The sequence below is a fragment of the Planococcus citri genome, chromosome 4 (genome assembly GCF_950023065.1).
Source record: "Planococcus citri chromosome 4, ihPlaCitr1.1, whole genome shotgun sequence".
NCBI lineage: Eukaryota > Metazoa > Arthropoda > Insecta > Hemiptera > Pseudococcidae > Planococcus > Planococcus citri.
In genome coordinates, this window is record NC_088680.1 from 19,033,633 (window position 1) to 19,055,702 (window position 22,070).

Consider the following 22,070-nt stretch of genomic DNA (forward strand, 5'->3'; position numbering starts at 1 on the left):
ATTATTTTTTTTTTTTCGTTCATGGAAATTGGTTTTTGATAACTTACAAACGATTTCGACATTGCAAGCAGCCTACCTTGATAAAAACAATATTAATTTATTTTATAAAATTTTTGATTACATTGACCTTCGACGATTTCAAAATCAAATCAACAAAACCCAATAAAAATACTGGTACGTGAAGAAACGATAATAAAAAAAGAAATCAGTATCATTTGCATTAGTATCTTTTCGCATTCGTGCTGTCCAATAAAATCAATAAACTACCTAAATAAATCATCTCGCGTATTAAGCAATCTCTATTCACGAAAGCCAATCACAAGTGTCACCTTCTGTATAGCTTTCATAAATGCTTAATGACGTCAAAAGAAATACAAATAGTATATCGTACCCATCATTCATTATAATACCTACCCACTGGTCTAACTTCCTACAGAATGTTTACGTGTGTAAATTATTCTCATGTATAGGTACTGGTACTATATGGTACTCAAACCCATGCACAATCGGATGGCAAAAAATTTCAATAATTCACCACTTAATGTCGCTGATGAGACAAGACAATTGGCGTGATTATCGGCGATAGCTTCCACGTAATATGCTACGAGTACCTATAAGAAAGAGGTCGATGTAAATTGCGTATAATTTGGCCATTTTATCCATTCACTCTGTTTGTATTCTGCCCCCCCCCTCTTCTAATTACGCAGTTATGTCTTTGCGTTTGCGTGCACGGTGCACAAATTTCTACACATAGGTTGCGTAGGTGCCTTCGGGTGTACTGATCATGGCGGAGGATGTATTTGTACGCGAAAATTATACCGAACAATGTGCAATTGGCTGATCTCCAATTCGATGGCTTGGCTGAGGCTGAAACCATCAACATCGTTATTATATGGTCCTTCGCTTCGGGTAAACCGCTGGAAAAAATTTCACCGAATGTGTAAGAGACGACATCGACATACGTAGGTATGCAATTTCGCGTCAAAATGTGCTGTTTTCGTCCGAGCTAATAATACGTATTGACCATTGCTTCGGGACGTGGTCACTTTAAATGCTATATATCGATGTACCGTTTGGTGGTTCAAGTGTTTTGTTATTAACGAGTACGGTGCTGATGCCGACGACGACGCCTCTTGAGCGAGCAATGAGCGATAATTTTCATGCGCTGAAGCAAGGTGTCCTAAAATATGCAGCTAAAAGGCGTTTTTGAGGAGTCGTTATTTTGATGGATGGTGATTGGTGATGGTTGTGCCAGAAGCGTAAGTTGGTTTCGATCGAAGTGCGAAAGGGGTGAAATTGTGTGTAATTTGGTATTCGATCAGATTTTTTTCTTGTTGCTGGATATGTTTGAAATGTGATCCATAAATCTTTCTTCTTTCTTGGATCATTAGTCGATTCTGTGTTGCCAAAAAAAATGGACAAAGTTTGACAAAAATATCTCCAAAAAATCAAAAGAAGGAGCCTGAAGGTTCAGAAAATCCAATCGATCTGATCAGTGCTCAATTAAAGTATCAGTTCAATTTGTATGTACCATATAGAGAAAGTTTAATCTCAAAACTGTTTTTCGTAACCATAGGTAAATTCACGCCCCATAATCTTTTACGTATGGTACTAAAGAGTCGTTGAACTTACAAAATGTTATAATTGCCCTCTTCATCACTCAACAATTTCAATTACCATTCCAGTGAAAGTGACAAAATCTCAGAAAGGGTAAATAGTCATTGGAGTACGTGGAATTATCGAAAGAGAGAAGATTGCTGGTTACGAATATATTCGCCTATATATGGTGAATATTATCGATATTGTATGTTCGATTACATGTGTAAAGATTTTAGCAGTGTTGTTGGCGATATGGTGGGAATTCCAATTATTTGCAATATTCCGAGGGCTATATGTATGTACGGTAACTTTCACTTAATAGGATGACCCAGCGAGGCGTTTATAGAGACCCCTGTGATTGTTATCCGTACGTGCGACATGACATAGTCTTAATAGCACTTGTACGTGTTAACATTGTTTTATCGATAAATTGTAAACATAAGGTGCGATGGCTGGCACATTGTATTAGCATAAAAAGCTGGAATTCTGTTGGCAGTGTTGCTACGTAGAACTTACAAATTGGCGTGATATTATAATACTCGAGTATTTAAGAACAGGTAGACTGTTGTTAGCCGGAGTTTTAGCTTTCGTTCGGATCGAATTTCAACTTGATTTTTAATCGCATTTTTCATTGGAAAATTCCTTCCAAGATTTTCAATCATGAAAGGTTTATTGTGACTTGTTAGTAATGGAGAAGGGTTGAAAAATTATTAAATTTTGAAGTATATACCCACCTACGACTCATCGAACATGTTTTTTCCCGTTATTTTTGACCAAATAAAAGTGGTTGCCCCTTGCAAGAGTTGAAAAATCCAGATGAAAAAAATGAGTTGTCTGTGGTGAAGTTTGGGAGGGTTATATCAAAAAATTAAGCCGATATTCGAACTCAGCGACCCTAAATCTCCAACAAACGATATGTCACTTGGAATTATGATTTTTTTCAAATCTTTGGATCTGATTAGGATGTCTGAAGTGGGAGGAGGGGGTCAAATCAGAAAACCGAGTCGATATTCGATATCAGCACCCCTAAAACTCAAACAAACGATATGTCACATGATATTATGATTTTCTTCCGTTTCTGGGTGAAATTGAGGCGCTTGAGGCGGGGGTTGGGAGAGCCAAATCAAAAAACTGAGTCAATAATTCGATATTAGCACCCCCAAAACTAAAACAAACGATATGTCACATGACATGATTTTTCCCATTTTTGGATCAAAGTGAGGCGCTTAAGGTAGGGATTGGGGACTCAGATCAAAAAACCAAGTTGATATTCGATCTCAGCACCCTCAAAACCCAAACAAACAATATGTCACATGACATTGAAATCATTTTCTCATCTTTGCAGCAAATTGGAGTGCTTTAGGTGGGGATTGGGAGACTCAAATCAAAAAACTAAGTTGATATTCGATCTCAACGATCTTGAAACTCAAACAAACGATATGTCACATGGCATTATCTATTAACTTCAGCTCTCGTCGAAATCCACTCCCCCGGCCCCTGCCCCTTCCTGAAACAAGTTGTTAATTACTTTTTTTTTTCAAAATTTTGCTTGATACTTCGATTTTACAGAGTTCATTTTACATTATCAAGGTGATGACTGATGGAAGTATTTTTCAGTGATTGTTTCTTCAGCTCGCTGTAAACCCTACTCCCCCCCCACAATAACCACTTTGGACAAATTCAGGGATGAAAAATTACTCTTATGATGCTTTACAGCGATTTGTTTAGAATTGTTTGGTTTTTTTTTTACAACCAGATAGCATCAAGTTTTTTTTTGTAAAAAATCTCTTTCTCGATTTGTGCTCGGAGGGAGAGGGGGAGGTTGCGGGTTTTCTCTTTCTACATATCTAAAAGAACTGCTCCCAAAAATCTCTTGAACTAATTTTATACATTTTTCTGTGATATGAAAATTTCCAAAAATGACCTTTTGAAGCTCCATTACCTCCTTTTTATGAACCTTAGTGATAAAAATTTTACTTAATGATGAAAATTCTTCTATTTTGTATGCTTCAAGTACCTACAACTTTTGTTTGGAAATTTTTTTTGTGTGTGCGTAATTTGGAAAGATATCGCTGAAGAACCAAAATACGAGCTTTTTTGACTCACTTGTATTGGGCAAAATTTAAAGAATTGTGGGAAAATTGAAATTCATACCTACTTGTAACTTCTTTTCCTTCCAGACAGCTTTTTTCAGTTTTTTTTTTCATCTGAAAAGTCTGCTTTTGCTGTATTTTCGAGTTTTGTGTATTGTGAGAGAGAAAAAAAATCACACCATTTTTTGGAATCTGCTGAATCAGCCAAATCAACGAAATATATCGATCAATTTCCGCCCCCTCTTCTCCTCCCCCCCCCCAAATTCTCAAATATTCCCACAGGTTTGAATTCCACATGATGCTCTTCGCAGTGTTACCAGCTTCTATATTTTTTAATGCCAGATTTTTGTGGAAAATCTTCTAAATCAGCAAAAATGTGGTACCTAAGTACTTTTGATTTTAAATACAATTGATTGTAGGTACATAGTACCAAATAAAACTGATGTTGGCATAATCGCCCAATGGTCAGTACAGGGTGTTCTATCATTTTCGACATCTCGAGCGATACCCAGACGACGACGACGACGTTTACACCTTACTAACCCATATCGAGATGGACGCCCGCGCCACGCCGCCGCCTTGCGGTCGTTTAGCGCGGGTGGGAATGCTCGGATCGCCGGGAAATACGGTAACGTGCGTAAACAACAACAAAACCAACAACGTCGAGACTGCAATAATACATAACTGCAGTAGCCAAACAGAGTAGCTGGTTGGTTGATAGGATAGGGATAGGTAGCAGCAGGTAAATATACGTAAATGAAGAGAGAAAAAAACTGGTCTAATAGGGCAACGCGCTCCGGTAATGACAATTTCCTTACACTGGTTTTACGATTGGCTCATGGCTCGGCTGCAACTGCGGTACCAACGAAAGGAAAGGAACGTGCGCTGCTGAAGGGCTCGGTATTGGATCGGCTAAGCCGAGCCAGTTGATGAAGAAAAAAAAAAAGTGGACTCTGTCTGCTCTGCGTGTACCTCGTGGTGTATAAATTTGCTCATTCATAACGACGACGACGACTGCTGCTGCGACGACCAAGACCACGGTCGACGATCGACGGCAACGTATCGTATACTATGTGCAACAAGGAAGCGGTAGCACTAGCTGCGGTACCGGTGCACTTGTACAGAGTGCCAAAGAGAAGAAGTCCAAGTCGAGATTACTCGTATACACGCGGCCGGGCCGGCGCGGGCGCGGTGCGGCCAGTTTTTCACGTTGTTGCGTTCGTGTTGTAGGTGGCACACTCGATGATGTACACCGGCATCGGCACACTCGCCACAGACACAAGTTCACCTTCGAAAAACTCAACAAACATGTTCTGCATTCGAAGTTGATTGTTGCTGTCTAACAAACAATAAACGTGTCCAGAGGTCGTTCATAGGCGATTGAACCGACAACCGACTGACTCTCTGTGTGTCGGTAATCGACGGTATTTCTCTGTCTAGCGTGTAAATAAACCGCACTGGCACCGTTATACCCCTCACTCGCAGGTCCCTGATCCTGATGGACACAATTCCCTGAACCTGCCTCATGCCTGCTTGCCCTTTTTTTGCACCATGAAATGGTTCACTTTCATTTCATCTCACCCGTCGTGGTGGTGTATTGTACTATAATGATGATCAGCTTCTTGTACTATTGTTGTATTTACTTTTACTAACGACAGCCCTTCGTTGTGTGGTTTCTCTTGTTACAGATACGAAAAACAGTTGCGGCCTAGTGGGATGCATAGAGGAAGTAGCCCACAACGCGATCGCCGTCTATTGGAATCCGTTGGAAAGTCCTGCCAAGGTAATAACTCATTCGGAGATGTTTTTTACCTACTTTTTTTTCTCTATTTTTATTTTTTTTTTTCATCGACGACCACACATTTATCACCAACCCACCACCTCCCGATGAGACTATGGTCGAAAAGGAAATCCTTATTGTGGATTTCGAATCTGCCCAGTTGCCTCAATCAAATTATAAACGGAATATCCGCATCGTCTTTCGTCTAACGTCTATGGTATCTTTTATCTACTATGGTGCGAAAAAACCATAAAAGTCGTAAATTTTTTCGACGCTGGTTTCCTGCTGCCTATATGAGTCTTTACGACGTGATTGTAGTATGTCCCCTTTTTTTTCTGCTAGATACGTTTGATGCCTTTTTTTTTTCGACGATAAAACGCTGATTTATTAAAATTGAAAAATAAATACCTAAATAAATGAATAAACATTATGCATGCTATGAAAAAAAAAGAAGAAAATTTTACAGGTGATTGTACACGATGATAGAACTGTGAGAGCTATTTTCCATAAATTAGAACGTTTTATAACCCTGCTTTATTTTGATGATGGCTGTTGTAGGTAGACGTACGCTATACGGTGGTACGGTGTACGCAATGCTTATGCTACACATACCTGTCTAGCAGTCTATAAGGAAGTTATAATTTTTTCAACTGTGCTTGTGCTGTTATTTGTGAATGCGAACTTGGGAATTGAACAAGAGGTGAAGAGAGAGAGAGAGAAAGAAAACGGGATAAATTTTAGGGCCCCTCCCGCGGTGTATCGTCGTTTATTACAAGTACTTGTTAAGAGCAATTATGATTTTTAAGTCGAATTAGGCGGGTCTCGAGGCGAAATTTTCAGAACGAAATGTGCTCGCGTTGATCAATACGACGTAATGTATGAACAAGCAAGGTCTATACGTTGGTCTTGGTCAAATTCTTCTGTGTAATTATAATTGAATGTAATTCTGAAATGTTTAGATGTTTATCTCTTGTAGTAAGGGAAGTGTTATTAATGCTTAAGTGCCCATAAAGTGGGCGAGCGTAAAAAATTATAGTTTTGTATGAGATTCAAAAATTACGTTTCGGTGGTGATTTTCAGCGATCCTAACCAACTATACTCCTTCTGGCTTTTGCTTGTGTGTCTTCTGCTATCCTGATTTTTGCCAGAATGGTCAAAAAATCCTGCTTTTTTATCAAAATTTCAAAAAATCTTTGTTTTGGTCAAAATTGTCTCAAAATGCCTCTTTTATCGCGACAATAGTCTAGAAATCTTACTTTCTTGTTAAAATTGTCTAAAAATTTCACTTTCCTCAAAATTGGCCAACAATAATTTTTTGCCAAAATAGTCCGAAAATTCAACTTTTTCTTTGCAAAAATTGTCTAAAATTGCACTCGCTAATTAAAGTTGTCTATAAACTTCATTTTTGTCAAAATTGTCTAAAAAATATTATTTTTGTCAAAGTTGTCTAAAAATGTTATTTGTTGTCAAAATTGTCTGAAAATGTCATTTGTTGTCAAAATTGTCTGAAAATGTCATTTGTTGTCAAAATTGTCTAAAAATGTCATTTGTTGTCAAAATTGTTTAAAAATGTCATTTGTTGTCAAAATTGTCTAAAAATGCCTTTTTTGTCAAAATTGTATAAAAGCCCCGATTGTTTTGTCAAAGTTGTCTAAAAACTACTGATTGTCCATAAGATTTTCACTTTGCCAAAATTGTCTAAAAAATATTTTTTTTGTCAAAGTTGTCTAAAAACGTTATTTGTTGTCAAAATTGTCTGAAAATGTCATTTGTTGTCAAAATTGTCTAAAAATGTCATTTGTTGTCAAAATTGTTTAAAAATGTCATTTGTTGTCAAAATTGTCTAAAAATGTCATTTGTTGTCAAAATTGTTTAAAAATGTCATTTGTTGTCAAAATTGTCTAAAAATGTCATTTGTTGTCAAAATTGTTTAAAAATGTCATTTGTTGCTAAAATTGTCTAAAAATGCCTTTTTTTGTCAAAATTGTATAAAAACCCCGATTGTTTTGTCAAAGTTGTCTAAAAACTACTAATTGTCCATAAGATTTTCACTTCGCCAAAATTGTCTAAAAATGCTCTTCTATTGCCTTTTTTGGTAAAAATTGTCCAAAAATTTCCACATGTTGTCAAAGCTGAAATTTTAGTTTTGTCGTAATTTTCCAAAAATTGCACTTTATTATCAAAACTGTTTGAAAATCCTACTTTTTTGGTAAAAGTTGTCTTAAAACATCATTTTTGTCGAAATTGCTGAAAACTACATTTTTGCCAGAATGGCCAGAAAATTGTACTTTTTTTGCCAAAGTTGTCAAAAAAATTTACACCGCGTGAAGAAATCATTTTCTCCCAGCATTTTCCAAAAATGCTCCTTGCAGTGTCAAAATAATTCGGAAGCCGCCAAAAGCATTTGATAATTCCTTTTTTCTTTTGGTCTAAATTGTCTAAAAATAATTTCTTTTTCCAAAATTGTCAGAAAGTTTTACTCTTGTCAAAAGTGTCCAAAATATTATTTTCTGGTACTATTGTAAAAAGAAATCATTTTTCTCTCAAAATTGTGCGAAATGCCTCTAATAGTGTCTAAAATTGTCTAAAAATTAAACTTTTTTTTTGCCAAAATTTTCAAAATATTTTACTGTGTGGTCAAAATTATCCAAATTATGCTACTTTTCTGTCATGATTTGTTGAAAAATTAATACTTTTTTGGCTTAAATTGTCAAAGCCTTTAGGTATTTCTTTCTAAAATTATCCATTCAAAAAATCATACTGTTTGCCACAATTGTCAATTTCTTGCCAAAATTATTATTAAAGAATCTTACTTTTTCTCTACGATTGCCAAAAGTTCTATTTTTTGCCAAAATTGCAAAAGGTCTTGCTTTTTTCATTTTTGAATCCATTTATTCTTTTTTTCCTTTAGATTTACTGAAAATACACAAATTGAAACTTTGAAAAAATTGTCTACTACTTTTGCATGTTGTCATTATTTGATGAATGCCTTGTAGAAATAAATCAATGAAATTTTTTTCAGTTTTGTTGGAGAAATTTTGCAATCCTTTTCTGAAACTGATTCTTGAAATATTTTTCAAAATGTTCCAAATCCATTTCTAGCCAATTGATCCTCGTTTCAGTCGAGAAAATACGACAGTTTTGATCCAAAATTAACATCTATCAATATCAAAGTCTCCCTCTATGTTCTTGAAAAAAAAAAAAATAGGTACAAATAAAACCACGAAAACGTTATAGGGTCGTTTTATGGATCGTTAAATTAAATCCCCGAGAAAAATAGCCGGTAATTGTAAACTACTCGATGAACAGGTTTCTCGATGATTTACTCGTAAATTTATTCGCATATATTTTTTTTTTGACCGCGAATAAAATAATAATAAACTACTTTCTATAATAGAATTTTTTTTCAACTCGTAAATAAGATTAAATTTCTCTATAGTACCTATAATGAGAGTTCCGTTCCAGCATATTACAGAAAGTGTCGCATGAAGGATGGCGATATATGAATAGAAAAATGAGTTATCATTTCGACGATGATGACGACGATATGTGTAAAACTGTAAACCAGTCCGAAAAATAACCTTTTTTTTTTTTGGCAATGTCGCAATTTAAAAATAACGTTTTAAATGGGATTTGCGTGTACTGTACATTGTACAACCAGTTTTTCGTGAGACGATTAATTCGCGCACTTATGCTTTTTTATAAGCTACTAGTAAATCGAATATCGAGGAGAATTTTTTGCGTTTAATTGGACGAAAAAAATTATATCGATCTGAATTCTGAAACGTACCTATTGTTTTGCTTTTGCGAGATCTAAATTTTTTTCTACTACTCTTTTCCACGAAAAATCAATTTATAGATTACAAAAATCGAACGTTACGATTTTTCGATCCGAAATTGATCGTTAGGCGAATTTTCAGAAACCGGTTTCATTGTGGGGAATTTTCCGGCAAGCGCGTTGACTTGACTTTGACATTTCACCGCGCCGATTATCGAGGCTAATTGAATGGACTGATTCGTGGCGAAAAAAATTTTCAATGAATTTTCCGTCATTAAGGTCGCTCGCTAATTTTATAATTAACTCGCGAATGCTTGCTTACTATGTATTGCATTTTTTTTCCTCGCCGCAGGGAAAAAAACGAAAATGATATTAATCTTATACTTAATTTAGTTTGTTTACGAATTTTCGCGAATTTTTTGCGGTGTTTTTTTTTTGTGGCGATGTTTACGAAACGAAAATAAGTAAATTAGTTTCGATGTTGTGGAAAGAATTTAAATATCGAGGGATATTTCCTCGAATGTTATTTTGGCTTCATTTATTTGTACCTATTTTTCAGACTATCGTTGTCATTAGGTACCTAATTAATCTCTGCTCCTCACCAACCCCCCACCCCCAATCCCTACGGTATCTTCTGATATTGACATTTTCAGCTCAGTTATTTACTCTTGTGCTATTCATCGCTGTTATCTAATGTGCTCCTATATGTGATCAAAATTTGAAAGAAAAAGTCCTGTTTTTTGTCAAAATTCCAAAAAAGCCCTAATTTTTTCAAAATTGCAAAGAAATCGTGTGTTTGTTTTGCAAAAATTGAAAAAGTTCCGTTTTTTTGCAAGAATTAAAAAAAATTCCTAATGTTGGCAAAAATGCAGAAAAAAGTTCCAATTTTTTCCAGAGTTGTAAAAAAAGTCTCAAATATGGCAAAAAGTCCTAATTTTTACTAAAATGCAAGAAAATGTTGGTGTTTACGAAAATTGCGAAAAAGTCCTAGTTTTGACCAGAAATCCAAAAAGTGTTCTGTTTTTTTGTTAAAATTGCAAAAAAGTCTTGCTCTTTGCCAAACTTGCCAAAAAGATCTGTTTTTTGTCAAAATTTAAAAAAAATCATGGTAAAAATTTTAAAAAGTTCTTATTTTTATAAAAATTAAAAAAGTCCTGCTTTTTGAAAAAATTGGAAAAAATCCTAGTTTTTTTGACAATGTTGCCAAAAAGTTTTGGTTTTTATGAAAAATTGCAAAAAAGTCCTTTTTTGCGAAACTTGCTAAAATTAAAGAGCAGAGTTTTCTCCAAAATTACGGAAAAATCATTTTTTGCCAAAATATAATAAAATTTTACCTTCGTTTAAAATTGAAAAAAAATTCCTGCTTTTCGAGAAAATTTCAAAATGGTTCAGAATTTGATGATGATTGAAAAAAAAACTCCTTTTTTGTTAAAGTTGCGAAAAGGTGCTGTTTTTTTGCTAAAATTGCAAAAAAGTTTTGTTTACCGCTAAAATTGATCAAAAGCCTTGATTTTCTCCCAAATTTTTGAAAAAGTCGTACTTTTTTCAAAATAAAAAAGAAGTCCTGTTTTTTCAAAAATTGCAAAAATTCTGTTTTCTTTTCATTTACTTATTAAATCAAAACTTTTTTTTTTAAATGTTATTTTTTTGAGATTAAATTCCGAAAATCTTTTGGCCGGCTTCCCCCTCCCCTTCTTCTTCTCTTTCTTCAAAAATTGGAACATATATTTTGATTTTGAAAAATTTGTCAGACATGCTTCTCTTGGAAAAATTTGAATCCCCCCCCCCAATATTTTTTTGAAAATTACCGATTCAATGCATGGTTGACTCGAAGTGATTTTTTTGGGCAATTTTGTCTCTGTCATCAGTGAAAAATTATTGAAATTCACTGGTTCGTGTTCAGGGAGTCTTTCATGAATAATTGAGTTCTGAATTTACGTACTGCCCAACAAATTATTAACCAGCTCGTTATAGAGAGGTTGAGAGTGTTATATTCTGAAAGGAAAACATGGGGATGAGTAGAGGGGGGGGGTCTTCATTACATAGTCTAGATTATGAATCAAAACATGAAATTATCTTCACCCTTGTCTCAATGCCCCGGAAGTATTTCTTTCGTGTAAGTATATAAGAGGTAGACCTGAACGAGATATATTCCAAATAGGTACCTATGCTAGAAGATTACACGTTTATTTGACGACTGCACGAATGAGGAGGTAACCTGGGTGGGAGGGGAGAGAAGACACAGAGACACACATATCGAAGACCCCAAAAAAATCGTAGGAATTACTCCAAAAACGTATACGGGCGAGTAAAATCCATAATACTAATCCTATTGTCAGGGTTATATGTAGTTATGGGAGATCTCAGTTTACACACGAGGACGCTATGGGCGATGCGGGGGTGGGCATATATAGCTATACCTGGAAGATTCATATTATAACAGCAGGTGGTAACGCGGTAATGGACTCCGAAGGTGCGAGCCAATTAAACCATAGATAGCAGGATTTATACTGTATATACCTTTATTATAATACCCATCGCATCAAGATGAATAAGCTTCGGTTTTAGCGTTGTCGTTGTCGTTCGGTTTGAAAACGACAAGACATCGTCGTCGTAAGACAGGAGATGTGTCAGCGTCAGAAGCTGTGTAACGGTAGCATCGGCAGCGAAGAATCCAGGAGGCGCGAGGGTAGCACATCTCATCTCTAAACCTCGATAATTAGGCGTTATGTGGCGAATAATGGAGTCAGATGAGCTCGAATGTACGGTCTCGCCGTAGGCTCTAGGTCGACCTAATTTTCAGCACGAAAATGGTAGCCATTAATCGTATAGTATAATTTTTGAGGTTCTACAAACATTTTAGAGATACCTTATAGATAGAGATACCTAAGTGTATACGAGAGGACGACTTTTATGATAATTTTTACGCGATGTATATGTATTTTTTTTATCATCATCCTTATCTCAATCTCGATGCGTGGAAGCTGCTCGGATGCGTTAATGTATTCGTATTCGTATCTGCGCGACTGCGAATCGGGATGTTTGTTGATTTGTAGGTCGCTTTTAAAATATCTTAGGATTTTTTTTTATTTTTATTAACGATGGAATTTATCTATTTGTGTTACAGATTAATATCGCGGTCCAATGCCTAAGCACGGATTTCAGCAGTCAAAAAGGAGTGAAAGTAAGTAGCTCGGTGAACTTTCGGTATCAAAGTTGGAATTTTTTTCTCCTCTTTGCCGACGACGTACAGCCTTGGAAAGTTGGAACGAACTGATTGTTTGAAAAAAAAAACGAGGTGGTATTGGCGAATTACCTACCCAGTATTCGCCTGTATTATTAATGAAAGCTTATTGTGGAGAGAAAAATTCCGATTAATTACATTAATTAACGCCTCGTGCGAAGGTTGCCGGGCGATTCGATTTGAAACTCGAGGTGTAATTGGATGATTTTTCACATGTTCGCAGGGGTTACCGCTACATTTGCAAATAGATACGTATGAAGATCCAAGAGAGGGTCCGGTTTACCATAGAGGATATTGTCAAATTAAAGTATTCTGCGATAAGGTGAGTTTTTCTGTTATATTTTTTTACTGGTGCGGAATTATAGATGTTATAGGTAGATATATTTACTATAATATTATAAAGGACATTCGGAAACCTTAGATTATTATGTACTTACCTTGACATTTTTTTTACTCTTTACTCCAACTCGCCGAAGAGAATTTTTCGCATTGATTGTACCTATTCGTCGTGTATTAAGCGAATGACGATGATGATACATGCGCAGTTTGAGTTTTGGCGCCAACGTAAAAATGCGAGTTATTTTTTATTTTTTAATAATTTGCATTATATTATGACGGGATCTAATGCGTTGGATATGGATTCGTGTACTCCAAATCGGGTCACAACAGCGTGTTGGTCAGTGTGACCTAGTATTTGGTGGCGTAGGATAGAATAGACTTTACCAAATGGGAATCGAATCCGTGGATGGGTTTTAAATTACAAGAACGTATCATGTATTTCATTGGGAGGATGTTGAGCGTTGATATTATGAATTTGAGGGGGGAGGGAGGCAGGGAAGGAAGAGGAATATGGATTTGGAGATGGTTCAGAGTTGAAGTGAAGGGAAGTGTAAGTGGACTTTTGGTGATTGACAACTCTTACAGTGAAAAGATGAACGTGAAAATTGGAAATCCTCCCCCCCCCCCAACCCCGGTAAAAAGTACCTATGGGTGTTTAATTTTTCATTCTTCCTAGGAATTTTCTCAATTTTTTCGTATTTAAAAATTTTTTCTGGTGAATTTTGGCATTTTTAAAGTAGAAAATGCTCATTTCTGGTGCAAAAATATTGGAATTGGGTAATTTTTGATTTTGGAACCCAAAAAATAAAAAAATGTGAAAAATCAGTCAAAAATTGACCAAAATTTCTGTATTTTTTAAAAAACAATTCGACTTGATTCCAAAGCGAACTGATCGTCAATTTTCCATTCGATAGATTGATTCAAAAATTATCGATTAGCTAATCGAATATTTTCAAAATTTTGATTCTTATTGAAAGTGGTTTTAAAAAATTGGTTAAAATGTAAATCGAGAGTCAGACCAGTCTGGGATTATCGAAATAGTTCGATTTATCGACTTCACAAATCAATTTGAACCGACTTGAAATTTTTCTGGGATTGATTGAAATTAGTTTTTTGATTACATTTACATACGTAGTTGCAAATAATTTCAAAACGACGTGACATTCAATGTATTGAATAACTATCGATTTTTTCCGATGTGATGTTCGATTTCGATGCAGACAGTCCATCAATTATTTTTCAGATATCGATTCTGATTAAATTTTCGAAAGCTATAAAATCATTTCCCTATAATTTCCGAGAAATTCGATTATCGATTTTCCATTCGATAAATCGATTTATTGATCATTTTTGAAATATCGATTTTGATGAAAAATGAAAAAAAAAATGGTTAAAATTAGAATCTGTAACCAATTTTGGAAATTTCTAAAAAATTCAATTAAGTAAGTATTAATTTCCTATTCGATAAATCGATTATTTGTAAATCGATTTATCGAATATTTTTGAAAATATAACGATTCTGATTGTAAATGAAAAAAATTGGTTAGAATTCGAATGTGTGACCAATTTTGAAAATTCCCAAAAATTCGATTATCGATTTTCTATTCGATAAATCGAGTTACAAATAATCGATTTATCGAATATTTTTGATTGAAATATCGATTCTGATTATAAATGGAAAAAAATTGATTAGAATTCGAATTTGTGACTAATTTGTGATAACCTCTAAATAATTCGATTTATCGATTGCAAAAATCGATTTAAATCGACTTTTGTTCGATTTTATGGGAATTATCGTTCTTCCTCATTCGGCGTAAATAACTTCGAAATCACTTAATGTTCGATTTATCAACACCTATCGATTTTTCAAAAATAAGTGTGCTGTTCGATTTCTATGCGAACTTTCGTATCGGTGCTAAACTGTTTCAAGTTATATGGAAAAAATTTCGAGGAAATCGATGAGAATGATGATTTCGATGTTTGCATCGACTTTTCGATGAAATCGATTAATCAAAAAAATGTTTTTTCAATTTCACTACCGATCTATTTTGGGGAAAAAAGGCGGGAAAAATTATTCAAAAATAGGTATTTGATATTTTCGAAAGGATTCGATGTTCAATATGTACATCGATTTCTTGACAGTACAATCGATTTTGTTAGGGATGATGAATTGATTGAACTTGAGCTTAACATTTTTATGAAAATTGACGTCAATTTTTTCATGATTTCGACCGTGATTCGATGTACAAAATTTTGGTAGGCTTGTTATCGATTATTTTTCGATGTTAGATTTCGAAATTGAATGAAAAATATTAATCTGGTTTTCCATGAAATAGAAGTGATTTGATTTCTTCTGTAATTTTAAAAATTGAAAATTGGAACGAGTTGGCTTAGTAATCAAAATCCATCAATATCGAATCGATCGAATCGGTTATAAAATCAATTTGTTTCTTTAGGATTTTAGGAAAAATTGTTCTCAAAATTGATTCATCATAATATTTCTCCAATTTCGCTTAAATTTCACCATACACCATTAATTAATAATGATACCTAAATGGAAAATTCTGGCAACGAATTACGCGAGTATAGTTACCTTAAACGATTTCGCGGAAAATTGAAGAAATTATTCAACATCGAATAAAATAAATTTGGCGATTAATTTATTGCTTTTGGAAGTAGTTTCATTTACGATTCCGAATTCACCAACAGCGTACCTACAGTCTACACGTAGCTTTTTATGACATTCTTTGAAACGATATCAAACTTTAATTACTTACCATTTTTTTTTCTTCGAAAAATCAGGAAAAAACACGATAATTTGAATAGGGAGGTCAAAGGTGACACGATGCGAGATAATGTTTCCCTCCCCTGTCCCTCCTTACCCCTCCTTTCGTCAATTTTTTCCTGCGAGCTGATTCGACTCGAGACTCTCTTGACCTTTTGAATTTTTACCTGTGGCGCTTACAAATTGCTTGGCAATTTTTTTGCTCTTCTGTTTCATTGATACCTATCTTTTTGGATAAAAAATGGGCGAATTCCTCCTCTGCCTCCTGCGAGGTGCATTTTCCAAGGTTTCTATGTACAAATTTCAATATATGTAGGATTGTAGGTATACTTGGAAACAAAATGGCGAAAACGAAAACACGTTAACGCGTCTGCCTTCTTGTGAATGTGATTTGTACTACAGACGTCTGTCTCTCTTTCTCTCTTTAATATTATTTTTCAGCTCCAGCTCGAGCCGACGGCAATCACGAACAGTTTATTTTACTTCTCTTTCTATACCATCGCTGTTTCTCTCTTCCTCATATTGGTACGACGATTCTCGAACTAGTGTAATTAATTAATTGACTCATCGCGCGTTGACGATGCATCTTCTTAAAATTAGATTCCGTGGTCGTGATCCAAAGCTAAAAGATTCATTAGCAGTTAGAACGCGATTATGATCTTTAATATTTAGCGAGAAACGTTTTTCTAGCTATAGAGAAGAGGGCGGGGCGGAACGGGGCGGAGAGGGACCCAAAAGTAATTTATTATCTGAAATTGAAAAAAAAAATCATTTCGCCGAGATCTTTTCGAAACGAGGGAGCTGCTTGATCGACTATTCGTGTATGTTCGTACGTAAATGGGCGGAAATTAATTTCAGGAAATAGAATTTGGTCGGTGGATGATAGATAAGGTGGTTTGGGATTAGTTGATGGGGGTTTTGTGAGGATATGGTTTCCAGAGGGGGGACTTTCTGGGGGCTCTGGTCCTTTAAATTTTGGTGATATGATTCCATGGAATTTTGAGTTCAAAAATATGGCTGATTTACAAAGGTTTTTGAAATTTTCCCTCAAGGATCCTCTCATCACAGCACCTTCTCACATACGAGTATCTCATCAATATTCCACGTCTCCATCGGTGTGATTTCGTGACAGCACCTTCTCCCATATGACTTCTTGGAAAATTTCCATCGTCTCGTGGAACATTACCCGAGGACCTATGTTAGTTAGACATACTCTTACCTCACTAAGATTGAGTATAGGATTTCGAGTTACCAAATTTCCACGCTATTTATACTTACATATGGCCGTGTAATCCTTTGGGGCTTCTCGATGCAGTTTTTCTTCGACTCTAATGACTATACTTTAGAGACGTGGTCTGTTGGCATGGTGGGTCCAGCGCCAGGCATCCATCTTCGATAATTCGGCAGGTCAATTACACCTACGACGACATCAACGACAAAGTGCAGCAGAGAGGTGGCTGGGGGGAGGGGGTGTATGAGGCAAAACGCTCCGAGTGGATCGCGCCGTGCTCGTATTTAAAATAATAATTCACAGTGTGCAGCAGAGAAGTACCTACAAGTATTAGAGATCTCAGATGGAAAGAGCGAGAGAGCTCTTGGATGCCGAAAAGTTAGCCGGTCATTATTTATGTATATTGCGGCGTTAGTGCGCCGTTCGATGGTGGTAATTTTGTCCGCGCGTCCGTTGCGGCGGAATTATTTATGAGTTAGCTAAGGGATACGTTATTCGCAGCCGAGAATAATGATTATAATTAAAAAACGGATGCTAGTTTGGCTACGGGATATATATTATGCCGAGCAGCAGAGATATAGAGGAGTCCGCGGCTGCCTCAGCTTGGCTCGTTGCTCTTCATTTGTTCAGCACGAGAAAAGATTATCCTATTGACCCCGCGGACTACCGCGTTTCTTTAATACAGACTCTCTCGCTGATCGCTGATGCTGGTCGCGCGGGCATCGGCATCGGCAGCGTGGACTACATTGTCGAGTCAAATTTGAGCGAGAGGTTGCGGCCGTTGCCCGAAGGTAGTGTACCTATTCCAGATACGTATACCTACTACGTGGTGTGTGTACGACGGCGAAACAATTATAAAGGCGGCGTTTACGCGAACCATTATAAATGATTAATATTCCGCGCGTATGAAGTTGCGGCCGCGATACAATTTGTAAAAAAATCACGTACGTCAATCTACATCATGATTAAAGTTGATTAGAGCTACGTTGTTGTTGCATTCCGTTTCGAATTACAAGATGATTATATCCATTTCGAGACATTTAATCCCGTACCTGTATATGTGTATAGATAGATTCGTTCTTCATGTATCGAGTAGATGCATCGTAGATACTGTGAGACACATATTGTGTATAGCTGGGATTCCATATCTTGCGGATTTTTTCCATTTTGCACTCCATAGAATCGATGCATTGGTTACAGAAACGTTATTGTAACGGAATTACATCGAGAGGCTCTCGAATATACATCTAAGAGATGCCTAATACGAACAACCAGTCTTAACCGTACATGTACCTGATATAATAATTAAAAATGAAAAAATTAATTTTTCCATAAATTTCTCCCTCTTCTCGCTCCCTTTGCCTGAGTGTATCCGTAAACTGAACTATAAAGGACGAAGCTCAATCTTCAATCGAAGAACCTGCGAGGTTCATTCAAAGAGGAAATCCTTTCCTGTGCTATGGTACCCCCTCGAGATATGTTTTAATTAGGGATATGCTCGATATACAACACACCTACTACAGATATTGGTTTTATAAGTGATTTTTGAAAGTTTTAAGAACTCAGTCTCCTCTCTGCTGCTCAGTACTCTCTATATTACCCCGCGAGACCGAGCGTTCTAATCAATTAGTGTCTTTCAAACGTTCGTTGGTAGGTACATTAAAAGATGGGCGTTATCAGCATTTTTTTGCCTTCAATCATTTTTCAAAATGTATTCATAATAATACTCGTAATACATGAAGAAAAAAACACAAGGCAGCGGTTCATTTTTTTTTAACCCCCTTCTATCTCTTCAAGCACCCACACGAGTCGAGATTACGCGTACGCATGCTTAAACAATAAATGAAATTTTCATTCGACCAGACGAATCTATTTCTTTTTGACGATACTGACGTGGATATGATTAGAACGTCGTAAACGCGTCTCGCAGATGAGCTGTGAGGTCAATGCGGCCGCATATTTCGGCTCGACGCGCGGCGGTGATTTTAATTAGGTGGCGATACGATGGAATGAGACGGGCGTATAGGATGTGTCATAATATGGCCGAGGGCCAAATTGAGGAAAAACTTTGAAGAAATAATTATCTCGGGTGCATTTAAGTGGATTTTTTGAGGAGTTTGTATAGTGTCGTGGACGAAGTACGGTTTCGGAGTCGTTTAATCGCGAAATTGGCATCAGATTTGGAATCTACGACCTCAAAAATGTAGATTTCGATATGCGACACGGTATAGTTTAGGCGAGTTGGGAAAAACTACCCCTTGAGTGGGGGTTGTGTAGGGGGTGAAACTTGTGAAACGCTTGTAATTGAGGTGTATTTAGATTTGGAGTGAAAGTTGTGATTTATTAGTGGTTTGGAAGATGTCGATACCTGTGGTTTTGTAAGAGAAGATTGGGGTGGGTTTTCTCTATCAAATCAACCCTTCGTATTAGGGGTGGAAAATTGTACCAAATTTTCATACATCGTGTCGTATATCAACTTCATGGTTTTTGAGGTCGCTGATTTCAAATCTTCCGTTGATTTTTCGTTTTGTGAAGATTTTGACGAGGTATTGCCTGGATTTTGGTTTAAATTTGCTCATGTTGCTATGAAAAATTAGGGGGGGGGTCAGGCGTGGACTGGCCCAAAAGAATCTACCGGGAAATGAAAGAAATTGGGGCCTATTTGTAAATGAAGGGACCATTTTCCATAGTCTTTTCTCACTCATTACCAAAAAAAGTTGCATACTTTCGAATTTTATAAAAAATTTATAACTATAGGGGCCCATTTTTCATCAAAAGGGCCCATTCTCCACTCAAGGGTCCACTTTTTTCCCGGGGCCTACCGGGATTTTCCCGGTAGCTCTTATGGCCAGTCCGCCCCTGGGGGGGGGTGGTAGGGCAGGGTATTATAGTATTGCTAAACTAAAGCACCCATTGTATGGGAGCTTTGGATTTGGTTATAGTTGATTTGAGCTTTGAGAAAGTACACCAACGAAACTTCATTCATATTACCTGGCGATGAATAATTTTGAAAATTTGTTTTCTTTTGCATTAAATCTGACATATTTAGTTGTCTAAAGACTGTATTCGAGAAAATAGACTCCTGGAAGTCCAACTAATGCTGATAATGACTCCAAAATAGATGAAACTTCGACGTATCTGGTCTCTTATTGTCTGAATCCCAAATTTGTGTGAAGATTCGAGTTCAGCGACCTCTAAAACCTAACAATCGATATACTACTCAATATACTTTTATTTCACCTTCTCAATCCTCATTTTAAGGGATGAAAGGGGTGAAAATGGCCTGGAAACCACCCCTTTCGATTCCAAAGCACAACTTTTCAAAAAATCTGGAATTTTGAAAGATCAATATGTATAGTTTTTGGGTTTTCAGTCTCTTGACGATTTTCACCCCCGTAGCGCAATTTTCACCCCTTTCATCCCCTAAAAAGGCATGATACTGATCTAATGGTAGATATATCGAGTCGTATATCGTTTGCTTGGTTTTCGAGGTCGCTGATTCCGAATTTTCAGTCAGTTTTTATTTTATTGGGGGTTTTGTGGAGTTATTACCTGGATGTGGCTTTAACTGGAGTTTTTTGCCAGATCTATTTGAATATCAAAACCGTCATTAAAAATTCAGATTTTTCAACCCAAACTAACCCGACAGATGCTCTTAAAGGTATCAAAATTCGACATATCCAGTCTCCTATGGTCTAAATTTTAAATCTGCGTAAAGATTCGAGTTCAGCGACCTCAATAACCTAGAAAACCATATACAACTCGATATACTTTTATTTCACCCTCTGAACCCCATTTTAGGGAATGCAAGGGGTGAAAATGGAAAACTACCCATTTTCGATCAAAAATCATAATTTTTTTGGAAAATCTCAAATTTCGCCACATAATTCTGTACAAAATTGAATTTTTCCGTCTCACGACGATTTCCACCCTCATAACTCAATCTACACCCCCCTTTCACCCCCTACCCTGGGTGAAACCAATCTCTAGACAAGTATATCGAGTAGTATATCGTTTCCAATGTTTTCAAGGCTGCCGAATCCGAATTTCCTGTTAATTCGGCCGTTTATCGACCCTAACCGCGGATACGGCTCGTGCACTGGGTGAAAATCATCATCGCGAAGGCCTCGGATTTATAGAAGACTTATAAATCGATTTACTATATATTAACTCGGTATAAAATTACTAATTTCTGGAAGCTACGCAGTTTATCGCTTCTTAGCTACCCATTATGTAATTTTAAACAATCTTCGAGTACGTAACACGATGAGGAACACATGAGAAGGGGTATCGATCGAATCAAGTAGTGATTTTCGATCTAGCTATCGGGCTCCATGTTCGTAGCTTCGTACATAACTTATTGGATTTTTATTCGGGTATATAGCCCGAGGCAGAATTACATTACATTCGATGAGTAATTACGCGAACCAATTTTTGATTTTCAAAGTGTGTATCTATTTAGTACGAGTAGATAGGTAGGTAGCCATAAGTGCTTCTTATGTATGTGAGAAGCGGATCTGGAGATATTTATATGAAAAAGGTGACGGCTGGCTTTTTATTTATCGGACGTTTGATATGTTTGTGTGTAGAAATTATAATTGGTCGGTTGCGTTGTGTAGATATATATTGGAGATATGCGCACAGATAACGGAATATTTAGCGCTCCGAGGGAAGAAAATATCGTACAGGACTAATTAAGACTACATACGACTTGGACGCGCAAACATATGGAATTAGCATATTTAGATTTTTATATATGTTTACGTATCGATGGCATATAAAAAATGAAAGTTATATCGGGCTACCGTTTAATTTTATATCTTAATTTTTTCGCCTTCCAGTATATGTACTGGTGTTTGGAGTTAATCCGCCATCCATCGGCCATTAGAAGAAGCTGGCTATATATGCAAAACAGACAAATAAATTGTTATTAAAGATTTTTTTTCCACCGTTCGGATAATCTACTGTTGATCAATACACGAGGATAGATACTTTCTCTTTGAATGCGCGGTATAATATGATAAAAATTCTAATACAAAACGAAACAGGTGTTTTAATATAAACGGCAGCCTCTATTCTACGCGTAGATAGAATATGATGAGCTTTGTATAAAATATATTATGGTACACGAGATGATTTAGAACGTATAGAGAAGAAATAAAAAATTCTGTTCGCGAGAGGACGCGTTTATCAAGTAAACGTGACATTTAAGCAATTAACC

At 36.2% G+C, this 22,070-nt stretch overlaps 1 protein-coding gene across 8 annotated transcripts in view; it reads left to right on the plus strand.

The window, feature by feature from the left end:
- The window catches only part of grh (grainy head), a 270,619-nt gene that overhangs the window by 230,735 nt on the left and 17,814 nt on the right, over positions 1–22,070 (plus strand). For all 8 annotated transcript variants that reach the window (XM_065361999.1, XM_065362003.1, XM_065362002.1 and 5 more), the window contains 3 exons: positions 5,381–5,475; positions 12,378–12,434; positions 12,718–12,816. In XM_065361999.1, the coding sequence (XP_065218071.1) occupies positions 5,381–5,475; positions 12,378–12,434; positions 12,718–12,816 (251 nt within the window). The remainder of the gene's footprint in view (positions 1–5,380; positions 5,476–12,377; positions 12,435–12,717; positions 12,817–22,070) is intronic.